This window comes from Sus scrofa, chromosome 13, assembly GCF_054392235.1.
Source record: "Sus scrofa isolate SSC_HxYL_T2T_F1_AM1 chromosome 13, Sscrofa_HxYL_maternal_Yorkshire_Landrace_v2.0, whole genome shotgun sequence".
Classification (NCBI taxonomy): Eukaryota; Metazoa; Chordata; class Mammalia; order Artiodactyla; family Suidae; genus Sus; species Sus scrofa.
In genome coordinates this window covers 89,853,085-89,874,723 of record NC_139395.1, presented here as the reverse complement: position 1 = coordinate 89,874,723, position 21,639 = coordinate 89,853,085, and the positions used below count along the sequence as shown (strand labels likewise).

At 52.6% G+C, this 21,639-nt stretch overlaps 1 protein-coding gene across 3 annotated transcripts in view; it reads left to right on the top strand.

The window, feature by feature from the left end:
- SLCO2A1 (solute carrier organic anion transporter family member 2A1) overlaps nucleotides 1–21,639 on the top strand; it is an 82,987-nt gene that overhangs the window by 48,974 nt on the left and 12,374 nt on the right. The window contains exons 1-8 of one of the 3 annotated variants that reach the window (XM_084986524.1): nucleotides 1,008–1,231; nucleotides 1,652–2,806; nucleotides 12,538–12,765; nucleotides 13,568–13,666; nucleotides 15,936–16,072; nucleotides 18,591–18,669; nucleotides 19,137–19,301; nucleotides 20,334–20,523. In XM_084986524.1, the coding sequence (XP_084842650.1) occupies nucleotides 2,776–2,806; nucleotides 12,538–12,765; nucleotides 13,568–13,666; nucleotides 15,936–16,072; nucleotides 18,591–18,669; nucleotides 19,137–19,301; nucleotides 20,334–20,523 (929 nt within the window). In that variant the 5' untranslated portion in view covers nucleotides 1,008–1,231; nucleotides 1,652–2,775. 3 annotated transcript variants of the gene reach the window in all.

Genomic DNA, 21,639 nt, shown 5'->3' with positions numbered 1-21,639 from the left:
ACAAGCCAACGCGAGACCAGTTCTCCGGGGAGATAAGAGAAGGGTCTTCGGAAACCAGTGTCTGGGGGGACTAGGTGTAACCTGTGAGAGCTCCCAGCCAAGTCCAGGGGAAGTCGGCCCCATGCAGACAATGGATCCTCGAGGAAGGGGGGCTTCCTGAGGGCGAAGCAGGGCGGGGGGAGTCACTTGTATTTTTGGAGCAGTCAAGGGAAGAAAGGCAAGAATTGCCTGCTCTCCTCTATTCATGAAGTTGCTTGACCCTCACCCACACTCCTACCTCAGAGGTGTCCCTAGGCAGGGCGGGTGGAGGGGATCCCCAGGCTCTGGCATGACTGCAGCCCCTCCTCAGTGGAGAACAGGGGCTCTGAAGCAGACCGTACTCCATTGAGCCTCGGAGAGCAGCTCAGAGACCATGAGCTCAGGGCTGTTCAGGATGAACCCCCGGCCGTGGTGCGAGAGGGACACAGCTCTGAAGCTGTGGGGGGACGGGAAAGGCACATCATGTGCAGAGAAGGGAGTGGGGGGGGGGATTGTGTGCAGCTCTGTGCGGGAGGGAGGCATTTCTCTGTGTAGGCAGTGGCCTGGTGAGGGGAGGTGACCAATGTGGAGGTGAGGAGGGTGGGGTTGGGAGGTGCACGAGGGAGGAAATCTGCCGGGGGGTGGGGGTTGTGGGGAGTGTGGGGCGTCTGTGTGGATGTGGAGGCAGAGACAGGGGTGTATACACGTAGGGGGACGCGTGGCCAGGGTTGGGTGGGGGGGTGGAGGTGGGGTGTATGGGGGTAGGAGGAGTGTGTGTGTTGGGGGGATGGGGGGTGGACGGTCGGGGGCGGGAGTTGCACAGCCTGGCCAGTTGGATCTATTTAACCTGAAAAGGAAGAGAAAACAACAAGAGGGGTTTGAGAAAATCACGAAACACATGGGTGTTATTAAGTCAACCGACGGAAAAAGAGCCCCAAACGGATGAGAACAACAAAGCTAATGAGCCTTGATGTGGAACATATTTTCAGTGCGCAGTATAGGGAAGAAGAGAAACGTGTGTGGAGAAGTGGCAGAAAGCACCAGGCCGCTGTGCTGCACATCAGCGGAAAAGCAGGCAAGGAGCGGGGGCCGCGGAGAACGGGCAACTCCATAGCAGTGGCCCCAGCAGCTGACCTGAGCACCGTAACCTCTGTCAGGCTCTCTTCACATCTATTTTGTGGGGGAGTCACCGTCCCCCTTGGCTGGCCTGGAAGTAAGATCCCTTGTTCTCCAGGGTCTCCTGCCTGGGCCCCAGTAGGGACTGAGCGTGACACTCCTTCCCCCAGAGGCTTGTTGGTCACATCCCTTGTTCAGGAATGGGTCAGGGGCAGCGGGGAGGACAGGCCTGCTTCAGGTCTGGTGTGTGGGGGGATGCCTGAGGGGCAAGCTGTGTCCCGCTCCCCTGGGGACAGTCATGTCTTGGGGACCCCTGGCAGACTGTGTGTCTGGGGCCCACCCAAGACAGGGGGTGGAGGGGAGCACCTGGGGTGAGGAAAAGAAAGGCAGGTCACTATTCCAGTGGCTCTGGAAACCCCAGGAAAACTGTCAGGGGGTGGGGGGTAGCCCCACAGAAGCGGTGTGCCAATCCCTGCCCTGCTGGGGCTGTGGTTGAAGGAACCATTGTTGCCTCCAGCCAGGGGCCTCAGGCTCCTGAAGATTCCCAGAGGACACATGGAGGACCACAGATAGGAGAGGGAGGCTGATGCTGCCCACCAAGCCCAGATTCCTCCTGTGCCCCAAAGGCTTGACAAGAGAACCAGAAGGCACCTATGGGCAATGGGCCACCCACCAGGAGGCAGGAAACCAGCAGGGGCAGTTTCTTTCTCTCAGGAACAAAAGGACTTCAGGATTCAGGGCTTGGATTGGCTCCAACCTCAGAGGGATGTGCCCCTCGGAGGCCTCAAGACAGGAAACAGCAAAGAGAATGTGGAATTCCAGGTATTTGGAAGAGGGGCGGTCATGAGAGTGGAGCCTCATGGTGGGGTCAAGGCCCTTGCAGAAGAGCCCAGCGAGCTCCTAGAAGAGTTCTTTCAGCTCCATGAGGATGCAGCAGGGAGTCAGCAGCCTGGCTCTCACCACACTGGCAAGCAGCCTCCAGATATTTGAGGAATAATTCTGTCGTTGGTAAACCACCCAGGCTCTGAATCTCTAGTACAGCAGCCCAACCGACTCCATTAGATTCATTCTCTTCGGTCAGAGCCCCTCTTTAGAGCGTTGGGTCCAATATTAGATTTTCAGCCTCTGGACTGTCTTATTAGCCATTGCTACCAGCTTCATGTCATTCATGTCATTCACCACTTTGTCAGCTGGTCTCAGCTCTCCCCAGGTCCAGGACAGTGGCGTTGCATGGTGTACAGGGAGGGCCGCCGTCTTCCTGGTTGCACTGGCCCATCGGCGCCTGCACTGGGCGAGCTTTGAGCCATTCTCCCTAGAGGACTCTCAGCCACGTGTCCGCATCTCATCTGGATGTGGGTCAGGATATCATGACAGGCTTTGTCAAAAGGCTTCCTCCAGTCAACTAACACCAAGTTACGGCTTCCTGCTGGTCTGGGAGTCCTGTTAACAAAGGAAATGAGGTTGGTTTGGCATGACTGGCTCTTGATGAACTCATTTTGGCACAGCTAATCCTCTTTTTTTTTTTTCCCCCTTCAAATTGCTCCTCATCAGCCTGTTAATAAATCTGTGAACAATATGTCCTGCTTCACTCCCAATTGGGGGTGCAAATTAAGCACGCATTTCTTCGAATGGTAAAAGTAAATGGCTCTGAGCCACCATCCTGCTTCCTCAGGTATGTGTCTTCCCTCCTCCTATGCACTGAAAAACAATTTAGATGATGATTCGAGCCAGGCGATGCCTCTTTCCTGAGCCAGGCTGCGGTTTCTCAAGGGCAGGCTATTGTGCAAGAGGGTGGGAGGCGGCAAGCCCCTCGCCAGCCTGTGGCACTGTGCACAGTGGACCTGGCCTCTCATGCCCAGCTTGTTGGTCACGTGGCCTCCGCAGTACATGTAAGCCTTTCCCCATGGCCTCTCTAGTGCCAGAGTGGTGATGTAGGAAGGGGTGTCCAGCCTCAGCCTCAGAACTAATCTTGGAAACTCAATCTTGAGAGCAGAGCAGAAGAACCCTCTTTCACTCCCCTGAGCTCCCTCTTTTCCCTACATGGATGTGAACTCTTACAAGCAACCCTCTTGCCCTGCAACTCGTCCATTCCTGGTGACCAGCACTGATCACTGGTTTCGGGACCAAGTCTCCAAGTTCTTAAAAACCTGGGCAATATTGCCTGTCTCCAGGTTCTGCCATATCCCTCATCCATTTAAATGTCTCAAAATTTCTGGCTTCTTTGAATGACAATTGATCCTATTGTACAACCACCGCATCTCAGGTTATGGTGTTGTCATTAGTTTTAATCTGAATAAGAATATTGCAAGTTCAGTATTATTATTATTACCTACATCTGTTTTGGAGATGAAGAGACTGAGGTTCTGAGAGTTCCCTGACCAGTGAATGGTAGGACCAAGATTTGAACTTGGTCTGGAGTTCCCGTTGTGGCTCAGTGGTTAACAAATCTGACTAGGAACCATGAGGTGTCAGGTTCGATCCCTGGCCTTGCTCGGTGGGTTAAGGATCCGGTGTTGCCGTGAGCTGTGGTGTAGGTTGCAGACACGGCTCGGATTCCGCGTTGTTGTGGCTGTGGCTTAGGTGGGCGGCTGCAGCTCCAATTGGACCCCTAGTCTGGGAACCTCCATGTGCTGCAGGAGCGGCCCTAGAAAAAGACAAAAAGACAAATATATATTATATATATATATATGAGCTTGGTCTGATTTCAAAATAGGTATTCCTTCCACTGCTCCACTATGTGATCCAGCTGTCAACTCCAACTCTGTTGGTTTATGCTGGTGCCAAAGAATACAGCCTCCTGGTTTCCCAAAATGAAATTCAAAATGCATATGCTCATAGAAATCCCTTTCTAAGTGGAGGCTTAGTCTAGTTGGAAGAGAACACATACTATCACAGGGGCGTGATGGACTAATGAGGCTTCATGAACTCCACTGGGGACCCAGTCACTTCTGATTTGCAAACAAGCCACTTTATAAATGACTTTGAGATCTCAATCATGAGTGAGTTCGGGACAGCCTGTTCCAGGCTGCCAGTGGGCGTTGTCAGAGTTTCGGGAAGAACTGTTGAGCAGCTGAATTTAGGAGGATGAGGAAATAGGTCCTTCAAAGTGGAACATTCTGAATGAGATTCCAGGAGTTTGCTGATAGCCTAAAGCCTTGGCACCTTGGCCACGCTTCCAGAAAACTCTCTGGAAGCCCCGGCGCCATTCCCATTGTTCTCCTATGGATTACTCCGGAGGTTTGGGTCTTACTAACCTCCTCTGCATTTGGCTTTCCTCACCCACAAGCCATGTCCCCTTCTGAGCAGGGAGGTAATGAGTGGCTCTCAAGGACCATGACCTGAAGGAGACTTCACTGCCTCCCTCCTGTCTGCTGGGAGAATTGTCTTTCCTCTACGAGAATGATGAGAAGGACTAGTCCAAGGAAAGCCCATTCACCATGGCCTTCCTATGTTGCTCCACCGTTCTAGGGTCCTCTCTCAGCTCCAGTGCTGGATCTTTGAGCCAAGACCTCTTATTAGACCCTTGACTGCCTCCCACTGGCCTCAGCCTGGCCTCACTTGGAATGCGTGTCCTAGAACAATGGAACAACCAGACCTTGGTCTGCCTAGATCTGTCCTGCCTCCATGGGAACCATTCTAGGAGGTAGACCTTCCTGCCTCAGCATCCCCTATCTTTCCAAATCTGTCCAGAAATTAGAGCTGAGATTCCACAGAAGTGAATTATGGGGTGAGTCAGAAGGTTGACTGGCGTGCAGCTGGGCTGCTGCAGGGGTAGCTGGTGGAGGGGAGAGGTCTCAGCCTGTTTCTAGTTAGCATCTCACAGCCCTGTGAAAACTGGCACAGCCAGACCTCTGGTGTCTTGTGGGAAGAAGAATGTGCTCTGATAAACCTGAGCCTTCCAGAAGGGGGCCTCAGGGAAGATGAGAAACAGACTGACAGCCAGCTGTGGAACCCTCCCTGACCTCCCTTTCCCAGGCCCCCCAAGGCGGAGGCAGGCAAGCCAAGTTTGCAGTGGCTGAGATAGGCAGATGTTTCTCTGACATGGTGGGCAGGTCGCAGGAGCAGGGTGGTGAGCTTCTGTAGGTCAGTGAGGAAGCCCGGGTACAGGACCTTTGCTGGAACACCTGAGAAACGGGAGAGGAAGCTCTTTCTTCTTCACAGGGGCCAAGCTCCTGAAAGAAGCTAAAGAATCTGACCCAGGGAGGAGAGCAGTGGGGTGGGCTTAGGAAAGCTGAGACCCCCAGCTTTGCTAAAAGACTCCTAATGCAAGGTCTTTCCCTCCCTCCTCCTCCATCACTGTCTTTCTTCTTCTTCTTCTTCTTCTTCTTTTTTTTTTTAATCTTTTAGGGCTGTACCTGTGGCATATGGAAGTTCCCAGGCTAGGGGTCCAGTGAGAGCTACAGCTGCCAGCCTACACCACAATCACAGTGACTCGGGATCTGAGCTGCTTCTGCGACCTACACCACAGCTCATGGCAACACCGGATCCTTAACCCATGGAGCGAGACCAGGGATCCAACTTCGTCCTCATGGATACTAGTTGGGTTTGTTACCACTGAGCCACAGTGGAACTCCCCTTCTTCTTTTTAAGAGAGGAGCCTAAATTCTAGAAGACTCTGTCCTCCCCAGAGTGAGCTGGCCACGGCCACCTTCTGCAGAGAGTCCCAGGCCTGGGTTCTTGGGTAGCCCACCCTCTGTCCGTCTCTGACAAAAACACCTGTCTCCACATCAAGCCAGGCAGCATCGGGTCTTACCCATTGTCACGCCCTGCTCTTCCTGTGTCCAAGGCACCCAGCATCCACACCAGCCAGCCAGCTGCTGCTTCCCTTCTTGAAGGCAGTGCACCCAAGTAGATTTAAGGGCCCTTCCCCTTTCCCCTGTGTCAGAGCCTGGCCTGGTGGATTTGACCCCATTTAGGGCTGGCATAAGGAAAAGAGAATTTGTTGGGAGATCTGGAGTCAATTTGAAATGCAAAAGAGGAACATAGTAGACTTGGATTTCACGGGAGCCAGTTGATTATTTTTAAAATACACGTTTTTAATAAAGGCAGTTTCTGACATGTAATCTGACATTCTAGAAGTTGGTGATACCATTGAAAGATCCCCAGAGAGGTCTGCCTCCTGAACACTTCACGAGGTGAAATTTCATGAAGGTGTTTGTGGCATCAGTGCACCGTGCAATGTGCCATGTAAAGACTTAACAAGCCAGTCAACATCTTTATGATCCTCGATGGCCATCGAATGGCCCACAAAAAACAATTTTGCCAGCCAAGCTGGCAACAATGTTCTAATAAATGTGACTTGAGGAAAATAGTAAGAATCAGCACAATCAAGAACTAGAATCCAGAAAAGAGAAACACTTACTCTCTGCCCCTTTTTGTTTCTCAGGCTCCTGCTCCCCCTTGTGTCCCTTACACACACTGGCTGTGGGCTGGGCATCCCCACGTGCACAGCTGTGGTGTGGACCAGAACGCCCTGCCTGCCTCTTGTGCAACGTGCAGCCTCGCCTGTCCTGTTTTACTGCCCAAGTAGCTGTCGACTGGGTCGATTCCGCTCTTTGCATGCAGCCTTGCAAAGTGGTGCAAGTTGATCCAGTGTGAACTGCACTCTCATGATCTTCGCACTTCACCCTTGGGCTGTGGTCCAGGCCCCTTGGAGGGACACACCAACCCTCCAGGAACGGCCAGGCTCATCCTGGATGTGTTTGCTTTACCAACCCCACCGAACCTCTGAGCTGCTCCCCTCCTTCCCTTCTGTCTCCTCCTGTGGATTCTTCTCAGCCCAGAGGCCACTTTCTCCAGGAATCCTTCCCAAACCCTCTCTCCAGGAGACACTGAGTTTGGTGCTCCCCCATGTGCTCCCTGGCCCACGATCCTTTCCCAGCTCAGTGGATACCAGGCTATATATTCTTTTATGGTGGTGAAATAAACATAACAAATTTTCCATTTGAATATGTCCAATTCCATGGCATTAAGTACCTTCACACTGTTGTATAACCATTATCACCATCCATCTCCAGATCTTTTTCATGTCCCAACTGAAACTATCCACTAATCACTAAGGCCCCATCCCCTCTTCCCCCAGCCCCTGCCTGGCACCACCATTCTACTTTCAGTCTCTATGAATTTGTCTATTCCAGGTCTTCCTATCAATGGAATCATGCAACTTTTGTGCTTCTGGGTCAGGCTGATTTCAATTAGCACCGTATCTTCAAGGTTCATTCATTTTCTAAGTAGTATGTGTCAGAATTCAACTGTATGCATATATCACCTTGTTTATCCATTCATCCCTCGACGGACATTTGGGTTGTTTCCACCTTTTGGCTATTGTGAATAATCCTGTTGTGAAGACTGGTGTACAAATAGCTGTTTAAGTCCCAGCTTTCAAATCTTTAGGGTAAATATCCAGAACTGTAAATTCTGGAGAATACGGTAGTTCTATTTCTAGCGTTTTGGAGAACTTCCATCCTGGTTTCCACAATGGCTGTACCATTTTACTTTCTTACCAGCAATGCACAAAGGTTCTAATTTCTCCATGTCTCACCCAACACGTTTTTTCTGGTTTTTGATGGGTGTGAAGTGATATCTCACTGTGGTTTTGAGTTGACCAGACAGGGTTGTGGCTGCTTCTCTGATGGTGTGTACATCACAGCAGACAGAAGGGTTTGGCAGGGCAGCACCTGCACCTGTCTCAGGCACCCCAGCAGAGTCACTTTCAGCCCAGTAACTGAACAAATGAAAGTGAATGGAATTTGCTCCAGGTGTCTTTCCAGGACGCAGCATCTCGGCTCTCCCTGTGATGAGCTGACCAGCCTGGGTGTGGTCCCTCAGCAGCTGCGCTGGCAGCAGGGGCCAGTCTTTGCACCTCTTTCCCCGTGAGGTCATTTGCCTTTGGGTGACCGTTACGCCACTCTCGCACATAAGGGAGCCCTAACCCTGCCTCCCTATAGCCAACAGCACAACATGTGACAGGGAGCTGCTGTCACACCTAGTCAGAGACCGGCAGCTCAGCCAAGCACATTGGCAAGTAACAGCTGCTCACAGTTTTAGGGAATTTCAAACCTGGCTCATTTCCTTGAATGAAACCTACTCACAATTTATTTGACTCTTCTGAAAAGCAATACCCATTTGAGAACTTGGCAGCAGCTTCTGTATTTATGAGCCCTTTAGACGTGCGTCAACTCAAAGTTGGCAGAGGGAAGTGAGCAGGGCGTGCGTGCCAATTGTTTGAATGACCGCACGGCTGCACTTGGCCAGTTGGCAGTGCGAGTCAGAGGGTTCTCAGGCCAGGCAGTCTGCTCTGCCCTCAGTCCTGAACATGCCTATGTGGGCTCGAGAAGCCTAGTGGGGTCTTTTTCTAAAGACCAGCACAGCCCATAGCGTGTAAATGTTCATCTGCTCGGGTGTCCTGTGTGGCCCCCACACCCAGTGCACCGTGAGCTGTGAGCCTGACATTCTGCCTGCCTGGCTCTCTGGCAACTGCCCACCCTCTGCAGTGCATGGCCCCTTCTCAGAGTCCTCTGAGGTCTTTCAAAGTCAAGGTCACTGACATGGGGAGTCAAGATTCGGGACTAGAATCTGGGTCCCAGGCTCCCAGTCCAGCCCTTCCAACATCTGCGGGTCTTGCCTGCCCACAGCCACCTGGGTCTCCCCTGGGGATGGGTCTGAGTCTGCCAGCACCACAGCCCTATCTCTGAGTGTTGGACACAGGCCAGTGTTGGTGAAAGCGGCCCTGAGTGAAGTGAGGGGTGGGCTATCCTGAGGTCTCTTTCTCAGCAGGAAGGTGTCACAGTTTTGGGCCTTCAGACCTAAGTGATCTATCTTCCTGAGAATCAGGCTCTTGCACCATCACTGAGCCACACTGGCCTTCCTAGAGGGAGGCAGGCATGGCCATCAGCCACACTGACTGACCAGCTGGTCCAACTTTTCATGCCTACTATGCTTTCTGAAATCATTGCCTTTCAGCCCTTTAATGCCCCATAGGGATGCTCCCTATCCAGTCACCTTACGGTTTCTTCCTACAGGGAAACAGGCTCAGAGAGGTTGAGAAATTGCTTAAGGCCACACAGCTTATCTTTCCTTTGTTTTAAATGCCTTGAGTGAGATATGGTTAATATGTAAAAATCTGTATATTAATGTATAAAACTATGAGTTTGAGGATGGGTATATAACTGTGACATCGTCACCACCATCAAGGCTACAGACATATCCATCATGTCCCAAAGTTTCCTCCTGTCCCTTTATTATTTGTGTGTGTTTGTGTTTTAAGAATACTTAAAATCTACCCTCTTGGTAAATTGTTATTATTATTATTTTTGTTTTTTGCTAGGGCTGTGCCCGAGGCATATGGAGGTTCTCAGGCTGGGGGTCTGATGGGAGCTGTAGCCACCGGCCTACACCAGAGTCACAGCAACACGGGATCTGAGCCGAGCTGGCAACCTACACCACAGCTCACAGCAACACCAGGACCTTAACTCACTGAGTGAGGCCAGGGATCAAACCTGCAACCTCATGGTTCCTAGTCAGATTTGTTAACCACTGAGCCACAATAGGAACTTCCCTCTTGGTAAATTTTAAGTATGCAATGTGTATTTTTATCTTTATGCCCCCCACCATGCTTTCTAGTAGTAGATCTCCAAAACTTATCTGACATAACTGAAACTTATACCCTTGATCACCACCTCCCTGTTTCACCCTCAAAGCCCCCTGGCAACCACCATTCTATTCTGCTTCTATGTGTTCGACTATTTGAGATTCCACCTATAAGTGAGATCGTACAGTATTTGTCTTTCTGTGTCTGGCTTATTTCACCAAAATCCATGTCTTAACTCTTGATACTGTGTGTTTGTTTCATCTCCTTGTCTGAGATTTCAGCAACACTCCCAACCAGCAGCCAGCCCCTTTCCAGGACACCTCTGCCTGGGAGGAAGTAGGCGAAACTTCCCAGCCACCTACAGAGGTTAGAGGGCTCATGAGTTTGAATGTAACTAGCAGAATCTCCCCAGGCCTGGCTCTTCTATCCCTATAAAATGTGTGTTGTCTTTTCAAAGCTGCCATTTCAGACCTGATTTCATTAAGGACTTTGAGTCAGGCATACATGGGTTCAAATACCAGCTCTGGCCCAGTCACCTCTGTGCGTAGGACGCAATGTATGTCATAGCCTTGGCAGCGTCTGCCGGTGCAGTGAATGGAAGTTTAAAAATTCTGGCCCTGGGACTTGGGTCTCTACAGTAGAGTGTGTACATCAGAGAAAGAGTTAACACCCCACCAGGGAGAGACGGTGGAGGAGGTGGGATGGGCAGAGAAACTCAGCCCCAGCGTGCTGCATACTTTTGTAGGCCTAGGGCAACAGCTATGGAACAAAGAAATAACAAATGGGAAAGACATTGTTCAACTGGAGCTACATTTTTTTTTTTTTTTTTTTTGTCTTTTTAGCTATTTCTTGGGCCGCTCCCGCGGCATATGGAGGTTCCCAGGCTAGGGGTCTAATCGGAGCTGTAGCCACCGGCCTACGCCACAGCCACAGCAACGCAGGATCCGAGCCACGTCTGCAACCTACACCACAGCTCACGGCAACACCGGATCGTTAACCCACTGAGCAAGGGCAGGGACCAAACCCGAAACCTCATGGTTCCTAGTCGGATTCGTTAACCACTGCGCCACTACGGGAACTCCCTGGAGCTACATTTTTTAATGAAAAAATAGTTTTAATTTAAAAGCTTTTATGGCTGCTTTATTTCAGAAACATCATGTGCTCATTACACAAGAATTAGAAAGTATACTGAGGCAAACACGCACACACAGACACACACACAAAGTCACAGCACAGTCCCATCACCGTGAGAGAGCCATGGTCTTCCACACTTTCTCTGCCTGTTCGATGAGGCTGCACAAATTAAGGATCACACTCTTCGCCAAACTACTCCTTGTCTTTTGAGTCTACAAGATGTTACAGCTGACTTTCTGTGTCACTGAGGCTACAGCCCCAATCTAATTCTAAGAGGCTGCCTCCTGTTTCCCTGTTTGGCTGGACCACTCTCTAACCGAACCCTGCATTGAAATGTGGGATAGTGCGTGTGGGGTGGGAGGAGGAGGAGGGTACAGAGGGACACTAACCAAAGTCCAGGGCTGGCCGCTGGCCTGGCTGCCCACAGCTTCCCTGAGCACAGAGCTGGTGTCAGATCTGGATGACCTTGAGCAGACAGGCATCTTGGCCCCTTTGCCTTTCCTGGGAGAGGCCTTCCTGATGCATGGGGGAGCCCCTGGGCCAGCAGTTTTCACATGTATCCTATGCAAACATCAGTGTGGAGGATAGGAGATGAGGGGCCAGGCTGGACGAAGCACGTGTTTCTGGGTGAGGAGAGGGGACCATGAGGAAGGCAGACCCCTCCCAGGCCCCACTGTCCAGAGCAGCCCTGAGCTCAACAGCACTGGGCAGAGTCCAGTGTGATGATGGGCAAGCCTCATCCACGGCCCTTATTTTCTCTCTCCATGGGACTCCGAGGTCCTCCCAGCTCAGAGCTCTGCCCTCTCTGGGAGGACCACAAATGAAAATGAAGCTGAACCCCATGGAGTGGGATCAGTGACGTCAGCAGTTTCCATCACCTCCATAAGGCTGGAAAAGAAGGCACCTCATGAAAAGGAGTTCTCCAGGGCCCTCAAGGCCTTGGAGAGCTGACAATGCTGATTGTTCAGTGTTGGCCAAATTGAAAACAGTGGCTTCGGAGTGGCAGTCCAGCCTAGCCAGGTCCCCAAAGCCACAGGCACTGGTGCCCACAGGCCACCCTGGGGCCTCTGGGGCCCTCACACAAGGGCAACCTCAGCCCTCTACCTGTAGCATGAGGAGTTGAACCAGAGGGTCTCAAAGTCCCTTCAAGTTCTTGATCAAGTTCTTGATCTTTAGGAGCTGCCCAGGTTTGGTAAGGACATGCAACATCTTCGAGAGCCAGGCTTATCCAGGAGCAAGGGCTCTGGGTGCCACAACCTCAGGGGAGCATCCCAGTCTGGGGGTAACACTGTCTTCTGTGGGACAGAATGACCTTTGTCCTGCTAAAGGGAACCACCCCTTGGGGGCCTGAGCCTGAGGCTGCACACAGGGGGGCTGAAGGCCCACAAGCCTGGGTGTTGATCCCAGCTCTGCCTTTCCCAGCTGGGTGGCCTGGTCTCCACAGAGGAAGACACTGATCCCTCCCTGCCCAGCCCCCTGCCTGTACCCAGAGAGGAGAAGGAATGGATGTCCCACCCCATAGGGGCTGCCCCCATCAGAGCAGGGAGCCCACACTCCACTGCCCTTTATTCCAGAGCCACTCCCAGAAGGACTGGGAGGAAGGCCAGGTCTGGAGGCCAGCTGCTGCAGCCAGGCTCCCGGGGTGGGGTGAGGTAACAGCACCCACTCTCTCATTGCAGGGAACAGCAGCCGCCTCCAGGCTGAGCTCTGTCAGAAACACTGGCAGGGCCTGCCCCCCAGCAAGTGCCACAGCAGCATCCAGGACTCCCGGAAGGAGACCAGCAGCGTGTGGGGTCTCATGGTGGTGGCCCAGCTGCTGGCAGGCATTGGCACGGTGCCCATCCAGCCGTTTGGAATCTCCTATGTGGATGACTTCTCAGAGCCCAACAACTCGCCCCTGTACATCTGTGAGTCGGGCTTGAAGGGGCTGCAGGGCGGGGTCAGGTCCTGACGTGGCCCAGCCAGTGCGTGCAGAGGTTTGGGGATCTGACACACCTGGTTTGAGTGCCGGCTCCAGGATCCACAGCTGTGTGATCCTGGGCATGAGGCTGAGCCCAGGCCCCCACCCCTCGCCAGCAGGATGGGGCTCACAGTCTCTCTGCACTGGGAGCAGGGGAGCACCTGAGGGATGTATGTGGCCCCTTGGCCCTGGGCCCGACACAGGGCAGCTCGTCAACCTGCAGGAGCCCCTGCTGCCATCCAGTCCTGGCACAGGTGGGGCCCATGGATCTTCTGAGCCGGCCACTTAGAGACAAGTTGGCCTCAAAGAAGCGCATGCAGAGCAGACATAGCCGATGACCATCTGACTACTCAAATCCTTCCCTTGGAATAAGCTACACTGAGCATTCCCAGGGCCCAGCCCCAGACCAAACAGACCACGCCCACAGGTTCTGTGGCCCCACAAGCTCCCACCAGGCCTGCCACATCGTACCTGCAGGGAGCTTCACCACTGCATGTGACTGGGCAGAACCTGTAAATGCCCAGGAAGCCATTCCCCCCCCACACACACAGCAAGCAGATGTCTCTGGTATCTGGCTGGAGGAGAAACAGCTTTGGTTCTTCATGTCTCAGGATCTTGAGTGGCTCTGGCCTTGGTTTAAGGCAAGGGGACAGAGGAGGTGATCTCTCAGGAATCCCTCAGGGAGGAAAGAGCCCGGTGCGGCCACCCTGCCCATCCCCCTCAGGCTCCTTTCTCTCTCCCCTTTCCAGCCATCTTATTTGCCATCTCTGTATTCGGACCGGCTTTCGGCTACCTGCTGGGCTCGGTCATGCTGCAGATCTTTGTGGACTACGGCAGGGTGGACACAGGTGAGTGTGTGCAGGGACGCTCATCCCACCACTGGTCCCTTGAAGCAGCCTCCCCAACTCCCAGACGATCAGGGCAGAGGATGAGGCTCCAACTTTAAATGCTCACTGCCCCCGGGAGTTCCCTTTGTGGTTCAGTGGAAATGAGCCCGACTAGTATCCATGAGGATGTAGGTTTGATCCCTGGCCTCGCTCAGTGGGCTAAGGATCCGCTGTTGCCATGAGCTGTGGTGTAGTTTGCAGGTGTGGCTCAGATCCTGTGTTGCTCTGGCTGTGGTGTAGACCAGCAGCTGCAGCTCTGGTTCAGCCCCTAGACTGGGAATCTCCATATGCCCCTGGTGCAGCCCTAAAAAGCAAAAAAATATAAATAAATTAAAAAATCAATAAATGCTCCTTGTGACCCTGCCTCCCCCACCATTCACTTGCTCACTGCTGCAGTTGTGAGGCAGCGAGAGCAGACAGCACGCACCTCCTCTAACCAGGGCCCATGCTGGACACTGAGGGATGCACTGCTGAAGAAAACATACTTTCTGCCCTCAAGACATGCAGCAGGAAACCTTGAGACACGGGGCAGGGCCTCAGGTGTTGCTACCACAACTACCCATCATGGTGGTGGTATTAAAAATTGCTCTATAATTCTTTAATTCTAAGATAGTTTTGATTTTTAAAAATTTTTTAAGAAGAGCTCTTTTGGAGAAAAGATGAAGCACCACATAAAATATACACATGGATTATGACCCTCTTCCAAATGGTATAACATCAGGGTTAACCATGTGGGCACAGGTCATGAACAATCTGTGTCTAATCCTGGTTCTATCTCTTACTGGCTGAGTGATCTTGGGCACATAGCTTCATCTTTCTGTGCCTCAGTTTCCTCATCTGTAAAATGGGGTTAATGGCAGTGAAATAGAGTTGTTCTAATGTTTAGAACATGCCTGATAGCTATTGAAATTGACAGGAGTGAGCTCTTCCAAAAAAAATGATATGGATTAAGCCACTGTGTGTCTTAGGATGAGGAAATGTAGTCCATAGACAAGAACACACATAGTGAGTTAACCATTCAGGGAGCCAGCCTAGGTTGGATCCTGCAAGGGTGGTATGGCTGTTTTAAGGTTGTCCTACACCCTCCACCTCCCAGAAGGCAAGGAGGGCTGGCACTGTGAAAGAGAGGGACCAGCAAAGAGCTTTGGCAGTTCCAAGGTAGGAAGAGCCCTCCTGCATGAGGTGATGAGGGAGGGCCTCCCAGGGAGGTGATGTCTGCAGTCTGTGTGTCATGTGGGTAGGAATCCCACAGGGGGTGATGGGCAGGGCCTTCCCAGGAGCAGGAAACCACCTGGACCAAGCCAAGAGGGGGAACGCATGGGGAGTGTGTGGGTGGTAGGTAAGTTCTCACAGCCAGACCCTCAGAAACCTCAGAAATCACACTGCCTCCTCCCCATGCCCAGCATACAAATCAGAGCCTGCCTGTCTCACAAAGAGTGTAGGCAGGACTTAAACCCAGTCATGCTGCCAGAGCCCACAGACCCCTGTCCCCGGGACTGTCTGACCACTGTCATCTGCTCAGTGTCATCCACCTGTACTTCAAACAAAAGGGCGAAGCTGGGGGAGCTGTTTGCTCAGGGTCAAGTCATCTTTGCCCCTGACTGGCACTTTCTGTGCCGAGTTCTGCCTCTTAGTTGCCCAAAGAGACCAGCAACTGAGCTCCCAGGCCACCAGGGACAGTGCCCAGGACAGTGTTGGGCTGAGGGCCGTTCTGCTATCGGCTCCCTCCTCCCATGCCCATGTAGCTTCTTTACAAAGAGAAACAACGGCATACCCTTAAATGTGGAAGGGAAACTTGCCGGGACAAAGCATCTCCTTCGAGGCCTGGAAACCCACTCTGTGGATGATTGGTTTTTTGAGCATCTGAGGGTTATGAGGCTTCCTTTCTTAGGAATCAATAAAATTGGGAGGCAGTAGCATTTAATGATTAAGAGGGAAGGTTTGGATACCACAAGGACATAGGTTTGAAATTGACTGATGAAACGGTGCTTGCCAGCCTTGACCTTGGAGGAGCTGAGATGAACCTCCCTGATCCTCCCAGTGGCCTCCATTCTCTGGGAAGACCTAAAATAGCCTGGAGAGGGAATGTTATCATGACCAAGGTGCCAGTTCATGGCTTACCTCTTCTCCATTATGGGGAGAAATCCCCCCTGATCAGAGGGTCTCTTTCCAGGAGGGTCAGGTCGAGCATTCAATCAACAAACACTTCCGTCCTTTGCTTTCTTTCCAGCTACGGTTAACTTAAGCCCTGGAGACCCTCGGTGGATAGGAGCCTGGTGGCTGGGCCTGCTCATTTCCTCGGCCTCCTTGGTTGTCTCCTCTTTCCCCTTTTTTTTCTTTCCTCGAGCGATGTCCAGAGGGATGGAGGTAAGCTTCTGAGAACCCACAATTGTCCCTATTATGAGAGTTCAAAAAAGGAGGTAGGGGTAGAAGATAAACAGAGCTGAGAAGTTGCAGCAAGTTAAGTGAATTCTGGGTGAAATCTAAACATAATGCAGGATTCCTCAAAGGCGTCGAGAGGTGAGAGTGCTGGTAATGTTCCAAAAGATGGCATCTCCTCAGTGTTCCCTCACCATGTTAGCATCTCAGGGATTGGAAGGGCTCCAGGGAATGTAGTTTGGGAAACACTGAGTTCATCTAAAGGGGGATAAAGAGGGGCGTTCCCATCGCGGAGCAGCGGAAACAAATCCGACTAGGAACCATGAGGTTGCAGGTTTGACCCCTGGCCTCGATCAGTGGGTTAAGGATCCGGTGTTGCCTTGAGCTGTGGTGTAGATCACAAATGCGGCTCGGATCTGGTGCGGCTGTGGCTGTGGCGTAGGCTGGCCAGATTAGACCCTGAGCCTGGGAACCTCCGTATGCCGCAGGTGAGTCCCTAAAAGAACGGAAGACCCAAAATAAATAAATAATAAAGGGGGATAAAGAATTAGGCGGCAGAGTTCCCACTGTCGCACAATGGGATCAGTGACATCTCTGCAGTACTGGGACACAGGTTTGATCCTGGCCCCAGCACAGTGGGTTAAGGATCCAACCTTGCCGCAGCTGTGAGGTAGTTCACAACCATGGCTCAGATCTGATCCCTAGCCTGGGAACGCCATATGCCGTGGGGTGGTCAAAAAAGAAAAAGAATAAAAAATAAGAGCCAATAAAAGGCAAAGATGTGGCCCGGCACAGTTGACTTTTGCACTGAATGGAGCCAGTCATGTCTAATCCTAAAGGACTGAGTAAGAAGGGGATTCCTAGTGCTGCAGGGTGTGAGGGTGGGCTGAGAGTGGAGCATATTGGAGCAGACTGACCTGCCATGCATCTTTCACTCATATCTATTGGAGAAAGAAATGAGGAAGAGATACAAGTGGAAAACAGGGAGGAGAAATCTGGGTGGGGATCTTGACATTAGGGTGAAGGGTCTAAAGCTTGTTCTGAGGCACTGCAGTGACTGGTGACTGCTCTGGTGGCATTGTGGCAGATAGGTCAAGGGAAAGGTTGGGGAGTCGGGAAGTCATGTGTGTAGAGATGGGGGTGCAGCTGAGGACCAGGGCTGCCCAGTAGCTGAGCCAAGGGCAGGAGTCAATGTTCTTGGATGGGCTGCTGAGAAGGACTCAGCAGTGAGCTGGATTGGAGGAGCAGAGGGGCTAAAGTCTGTGGCAAGGTTGAGAACCAGAGGCAGAGCTGGATGACTGACAGTGAGGCGTGTGAGATCTAGGCCCAGCTAGGTGGGGAGGTGCTCAGCTTGTCTTGGGGAAGAATTTCAGAGGTTGGCAGCACATCATGGTGGTTTGGGTTCAGGCAGATCTGAGTCTGAATCCAGCTCTGCTACTTATAAACTAGCTGAGGGATCTTAGGCAAGCAAGTTTCCTTGCTCCTAAGCTTCCTCTGCCCCCCGCCCCTTTTTGGCTGCACCCAGGCCAGGGATCAAACCTGCACCATGGCAGTAACCAGAGCCACGCAGTGACAATGCCAGGTCCTTACCCCCCGAGCCACCGGGGAACTCCTCCTCTGCTTTAAAACATGGGAGATAGACTTCCCTGGCGGCTTAGCAGTTAAGGATCCAGTGTTGTCACTTCTGTGGTGTGGGTTTGATCCCTTGCCCAGGAACTTCCTTCACGTGCTATGGGTATGACCCGAAAATAAAAATTTTTTAATTCTTTTAAAATACCCGAGATGGAGTACCTAATCTCAGAAGGAGGCTATGAGGAAGGGACAATGCACTTGGAATGCTGGGCACTGTGCCCACTGTGGAGGAAGCACTAAATGAATGGGAGCTCCTGGGTCTATTGATGAGTCCCCTGGGGATCCCAGTGGCATTGGCACTCAGGGGGCCTTGTGTCTGTGTGGTGGCTCAGAGCTAGGGGCCCCAGGCTGCGGCTGACAAGTGCAGAAGTGGTGGGTGAGTTCATTGAGGGGGATGCACAGAGAGTGCAGGCTAAGACCAGGTCAGAGCCTGGAGCAGGACTCAAGGGGCCAAAAGGAGGCAGGCATTCCTTAGAGAAGCTCGAAAGAGAGAGCTGGAAACAGAGGTCACTGTGGACCCTAATGTCCCAGAAGCCCTCGGCTCCTGGAATCTGAGGACAGGGAAGATGTGTAGCCATGACAGACAGACAAGGGCTGAGACCCACTCAGATGCCTTTTGGCATCAGTCAACAGTGAGATGTACAATAATCTGCCCAGGGGAGGCCCTGGCACAGATGCGTTCTGGTTGGCGGCCAAAGCACCAGATCCCTGACATAAAAGTGATAGTTGCTTTGGACACAGTCCCACACACACCGGGGGTGGCTGACCACTGCCCAGCCCTGGGCCACTAAGACCAGAAGGATCAGGGGCCCAAGGAAGATGGTGGCTTCGGGGAACCTGGACCATTAACATCCACCCCCTTTGCTGCCCTCAGAGGACCCCTGCCATGGCGGACGAGGCAAGGAAGATGGAGGAGGCCAAGCCAAGGAGCTCCCTGGTGGATTTCATTAAACGTAACTGAGTGGCCCGGCGGCCCTGGGTGGGCTGGCCTGGGGCCGGGCGGTCGGGGTAGCCCAGCCCGTGTGGCATTGGGTGTGGTGAGGGGCAGTAAGAGCAGGTGGTCTAAAATGGGCCCATCCCTCATGAGGGCTTCTGCCAGGGGCCCCGGTGACGGCTACTTTGCAGATACCAGGCAACCCAAATTCAGGCCGAGGCAACCCCACCCCCACTGTCTGGCCCATGTCTGCCTCCCTCCCTTCACATGTATAGTCACCCTTCGCCCGATTTCTTCCAGGCCTGTCCTCATTTCATTCAGCCCATGAGCACACGGAGGGGAGCCTGAGTGCTGTGTGTCCCCAGCTGGCCCCTGAACAGCTTGGGGCCTGGCTTCTGCCCCGGGGGGAGGAAGGGCAGCGGCCAGCGTCACAGACCCCTGTGACCACTGCCCCAAGGCCCGGCCCTGAGGGCGGTCTGTTCACAGGGTTCCCCCGCATCTTCCTGCGGCTCCTGATGAACCCGCTCTTCATGCTGGTGGTCCTGGCCCAGTGCACCTTCTCCTCTGTCATTGCCGGCCTCTCCACCTTCCTCAACAAGTTCCTCGAGAAGCAGTATGGCGCCTCGGCGGCCTATGCCAACTTCCTCATCGGTGAGTCCCCAGGGTGCTGCTGCTGCCGCCGCCAGGCTCTCCCGCCGCCCACCCAAGGACAGGTGCAGCCAGACCGGACACAGACAGGAGCCAGAGGGTTCTTGCCCAAGAGAAAGAATTTTAAGGACATTTTTCCTGGTCGGCAACCTAAAATATTCTTGGCAGTTTTCTCGGTCGCCTATCATTCCAGGCAGGAGTGGGTGGAGGCTGGGGGCTGACTTCCTCCCCTCAGAGGGGCTGAAAGCCTGACTGCCTCCCAAAGGCCCAGACACCATCAGGGGCAACAGAGGACTGAACTGGGGGCGAGACAAGATGCCTCCTGGGTTTTCCCTCCTTCTCCAAGGACTTAAAGACATTTACCTGGGTAAAGAGTATGTGGCCCAATAATTCTCAACCCCCGCTGCACCTTAGGCTCCCCTGGAGAGCTTTAAGAAACACAGACACCCAGGCCCACCCTCAATCAATGAAAGCAGAATCTGTGGGTGGAGCCCAGCATCCAGCATGGGTGTGTTTTGCAACTGAGTTTGAGAAGCACTGATGTGGTCCCACTAAGTACCCAAGTGGATTATGGGGCCCAGTTCACAGGTGAAGTGACCTTGGTCCTGTGGAGGTGGCAAGGTGGTCAGGGTGTGACCTTTGACCTTTTGTGTGGCCCTTGGCTGTGACCTCACCCCTCTAGCCTTTGGCCTCTGACTAGCATATAGGCAGGTGGCACCATCAGTGCCTGGCTAACCCCATGCAGTCATTGTAAGGTTGGACTGAGGGGCCAGGTAATGAAAGGTGCTTAATAAATGCACACTTAACCCACATCCCACTGGCAGTAAGAGCTCCCCTTACTCCTCCATATCAGGATAACTCTGTGATTATACCTGGTAAACAGTAAATGCTCAGTTAAGGTTATCTGTGACTATTGCAGTTAAACCCAGTGACTGTCCCTTCAGGATGCCATGCCCCTTCTCTGGGGTCCAGCTCAATGTGTGGCCTGCACACACTCGGAGGCCTGTGCACCCAGACCAGCATGTCTGTCTACAGGTGCTGTGAACCTCCCGGCCGCGGCCTTGGGAATGCTGTTTGGAGGAATCCTCATGAAGCGTTTCGTTTTCTCCCTGCAAACCATTCCCCGAGTGGCTGCCACCATCATCACCATCTCCATGATCCTCTGTGCCCCTCTGTTCTTCATGGGCTGCTCCACTCCCAAGGTGGCTGAGGTCTACCCTCCCAGGTAATGGGCAGGAGGGGTGAGGAAGTGCTCTTTGCTAAGGCCAGAGCCTGGATGTGGCTGCCAGACACCTTCTTACCTGCTTCCTCAACTGTCCTCTCTCCTTTGCCCTTGTTCATCTGTTCTCTTATGTGGCAACTGAGAAAATCAGATTTTGAATACTATGTTCAATTATCAGAAGAAGTCAGAGGGTCCAAGTGGGCCTCCAGCCATCAGGGGTAGGGTTCTGTTTTTTAAGAAACACCCAAAACGGGAGTTCCCGTCGTGGTGCAGTGGTTAACGAATCCGACTAGGAACCATGAGGTTGCGGGTTCGGTCCCTGCCCTTGCTCAGTGGGTTAACGATCTGGCGTTGCCGTGAGCTGTGGTGTAGGTTGCAGACGTGGTTCGGATCCTGCGTTGCTGTGGCTCTGGCGTAGGCCAGTGGCTACAGCTCCGATTCAACCCCTAGCCTGGGAACCTCCATATGCCGCGGGAGCGGCCCAAAGAAATAGCAAAAAAGACAAAAAAAAAAAAAAAAGAAACACCCAAAACGAATCAGTTTGGTTTCAGGATAATCTGTAGGGGTGTGAGGCTCAGGAATCAGGAAATAAGCTATGTTTTATCATGAGCTCTGTACCGGCTAGAATTACAGAGTCTCAGTGAGCTGCCGAAGAAAGATGAGGAACGGAGATTGAAAAGATCTGGAAAAGAACAATGAACGTGATGGCAGACTTGAAAAATTAGGGCAGGTGAGGAAGAGGGCAGGTGAAGTATACCTGTCGATTTGCATAAAACCACGTGGTTTTAGGTTCTAAGTCTGGCTTCATGTTCAGGAAGGACTTTGAGGCCCGTGAGGGGAGGTGCTGAGCAAGAAGCATTTGCTTTTTTTCCTGGGAGTCACCTTTCAACACCTCTTCCTTTAGATTTTGCCCAGTGAGGTTGCAACACCTGGAGATGCCATACTTTTCAGCTTTGGTGTTTTCTCTGTCTTTCTCTTTATGTCTCTGGTGGGCATGAAGGAAGGGAATGTCACTCAGGATGGGGACCCCCTCCCCCACCCCGGTTTATTCTGCTCTCGTGACAGTGGATTGAGAGGCCGAGAAGGCTGTGCTGGGAGTTTAGCACAGGGCTTTGGCCT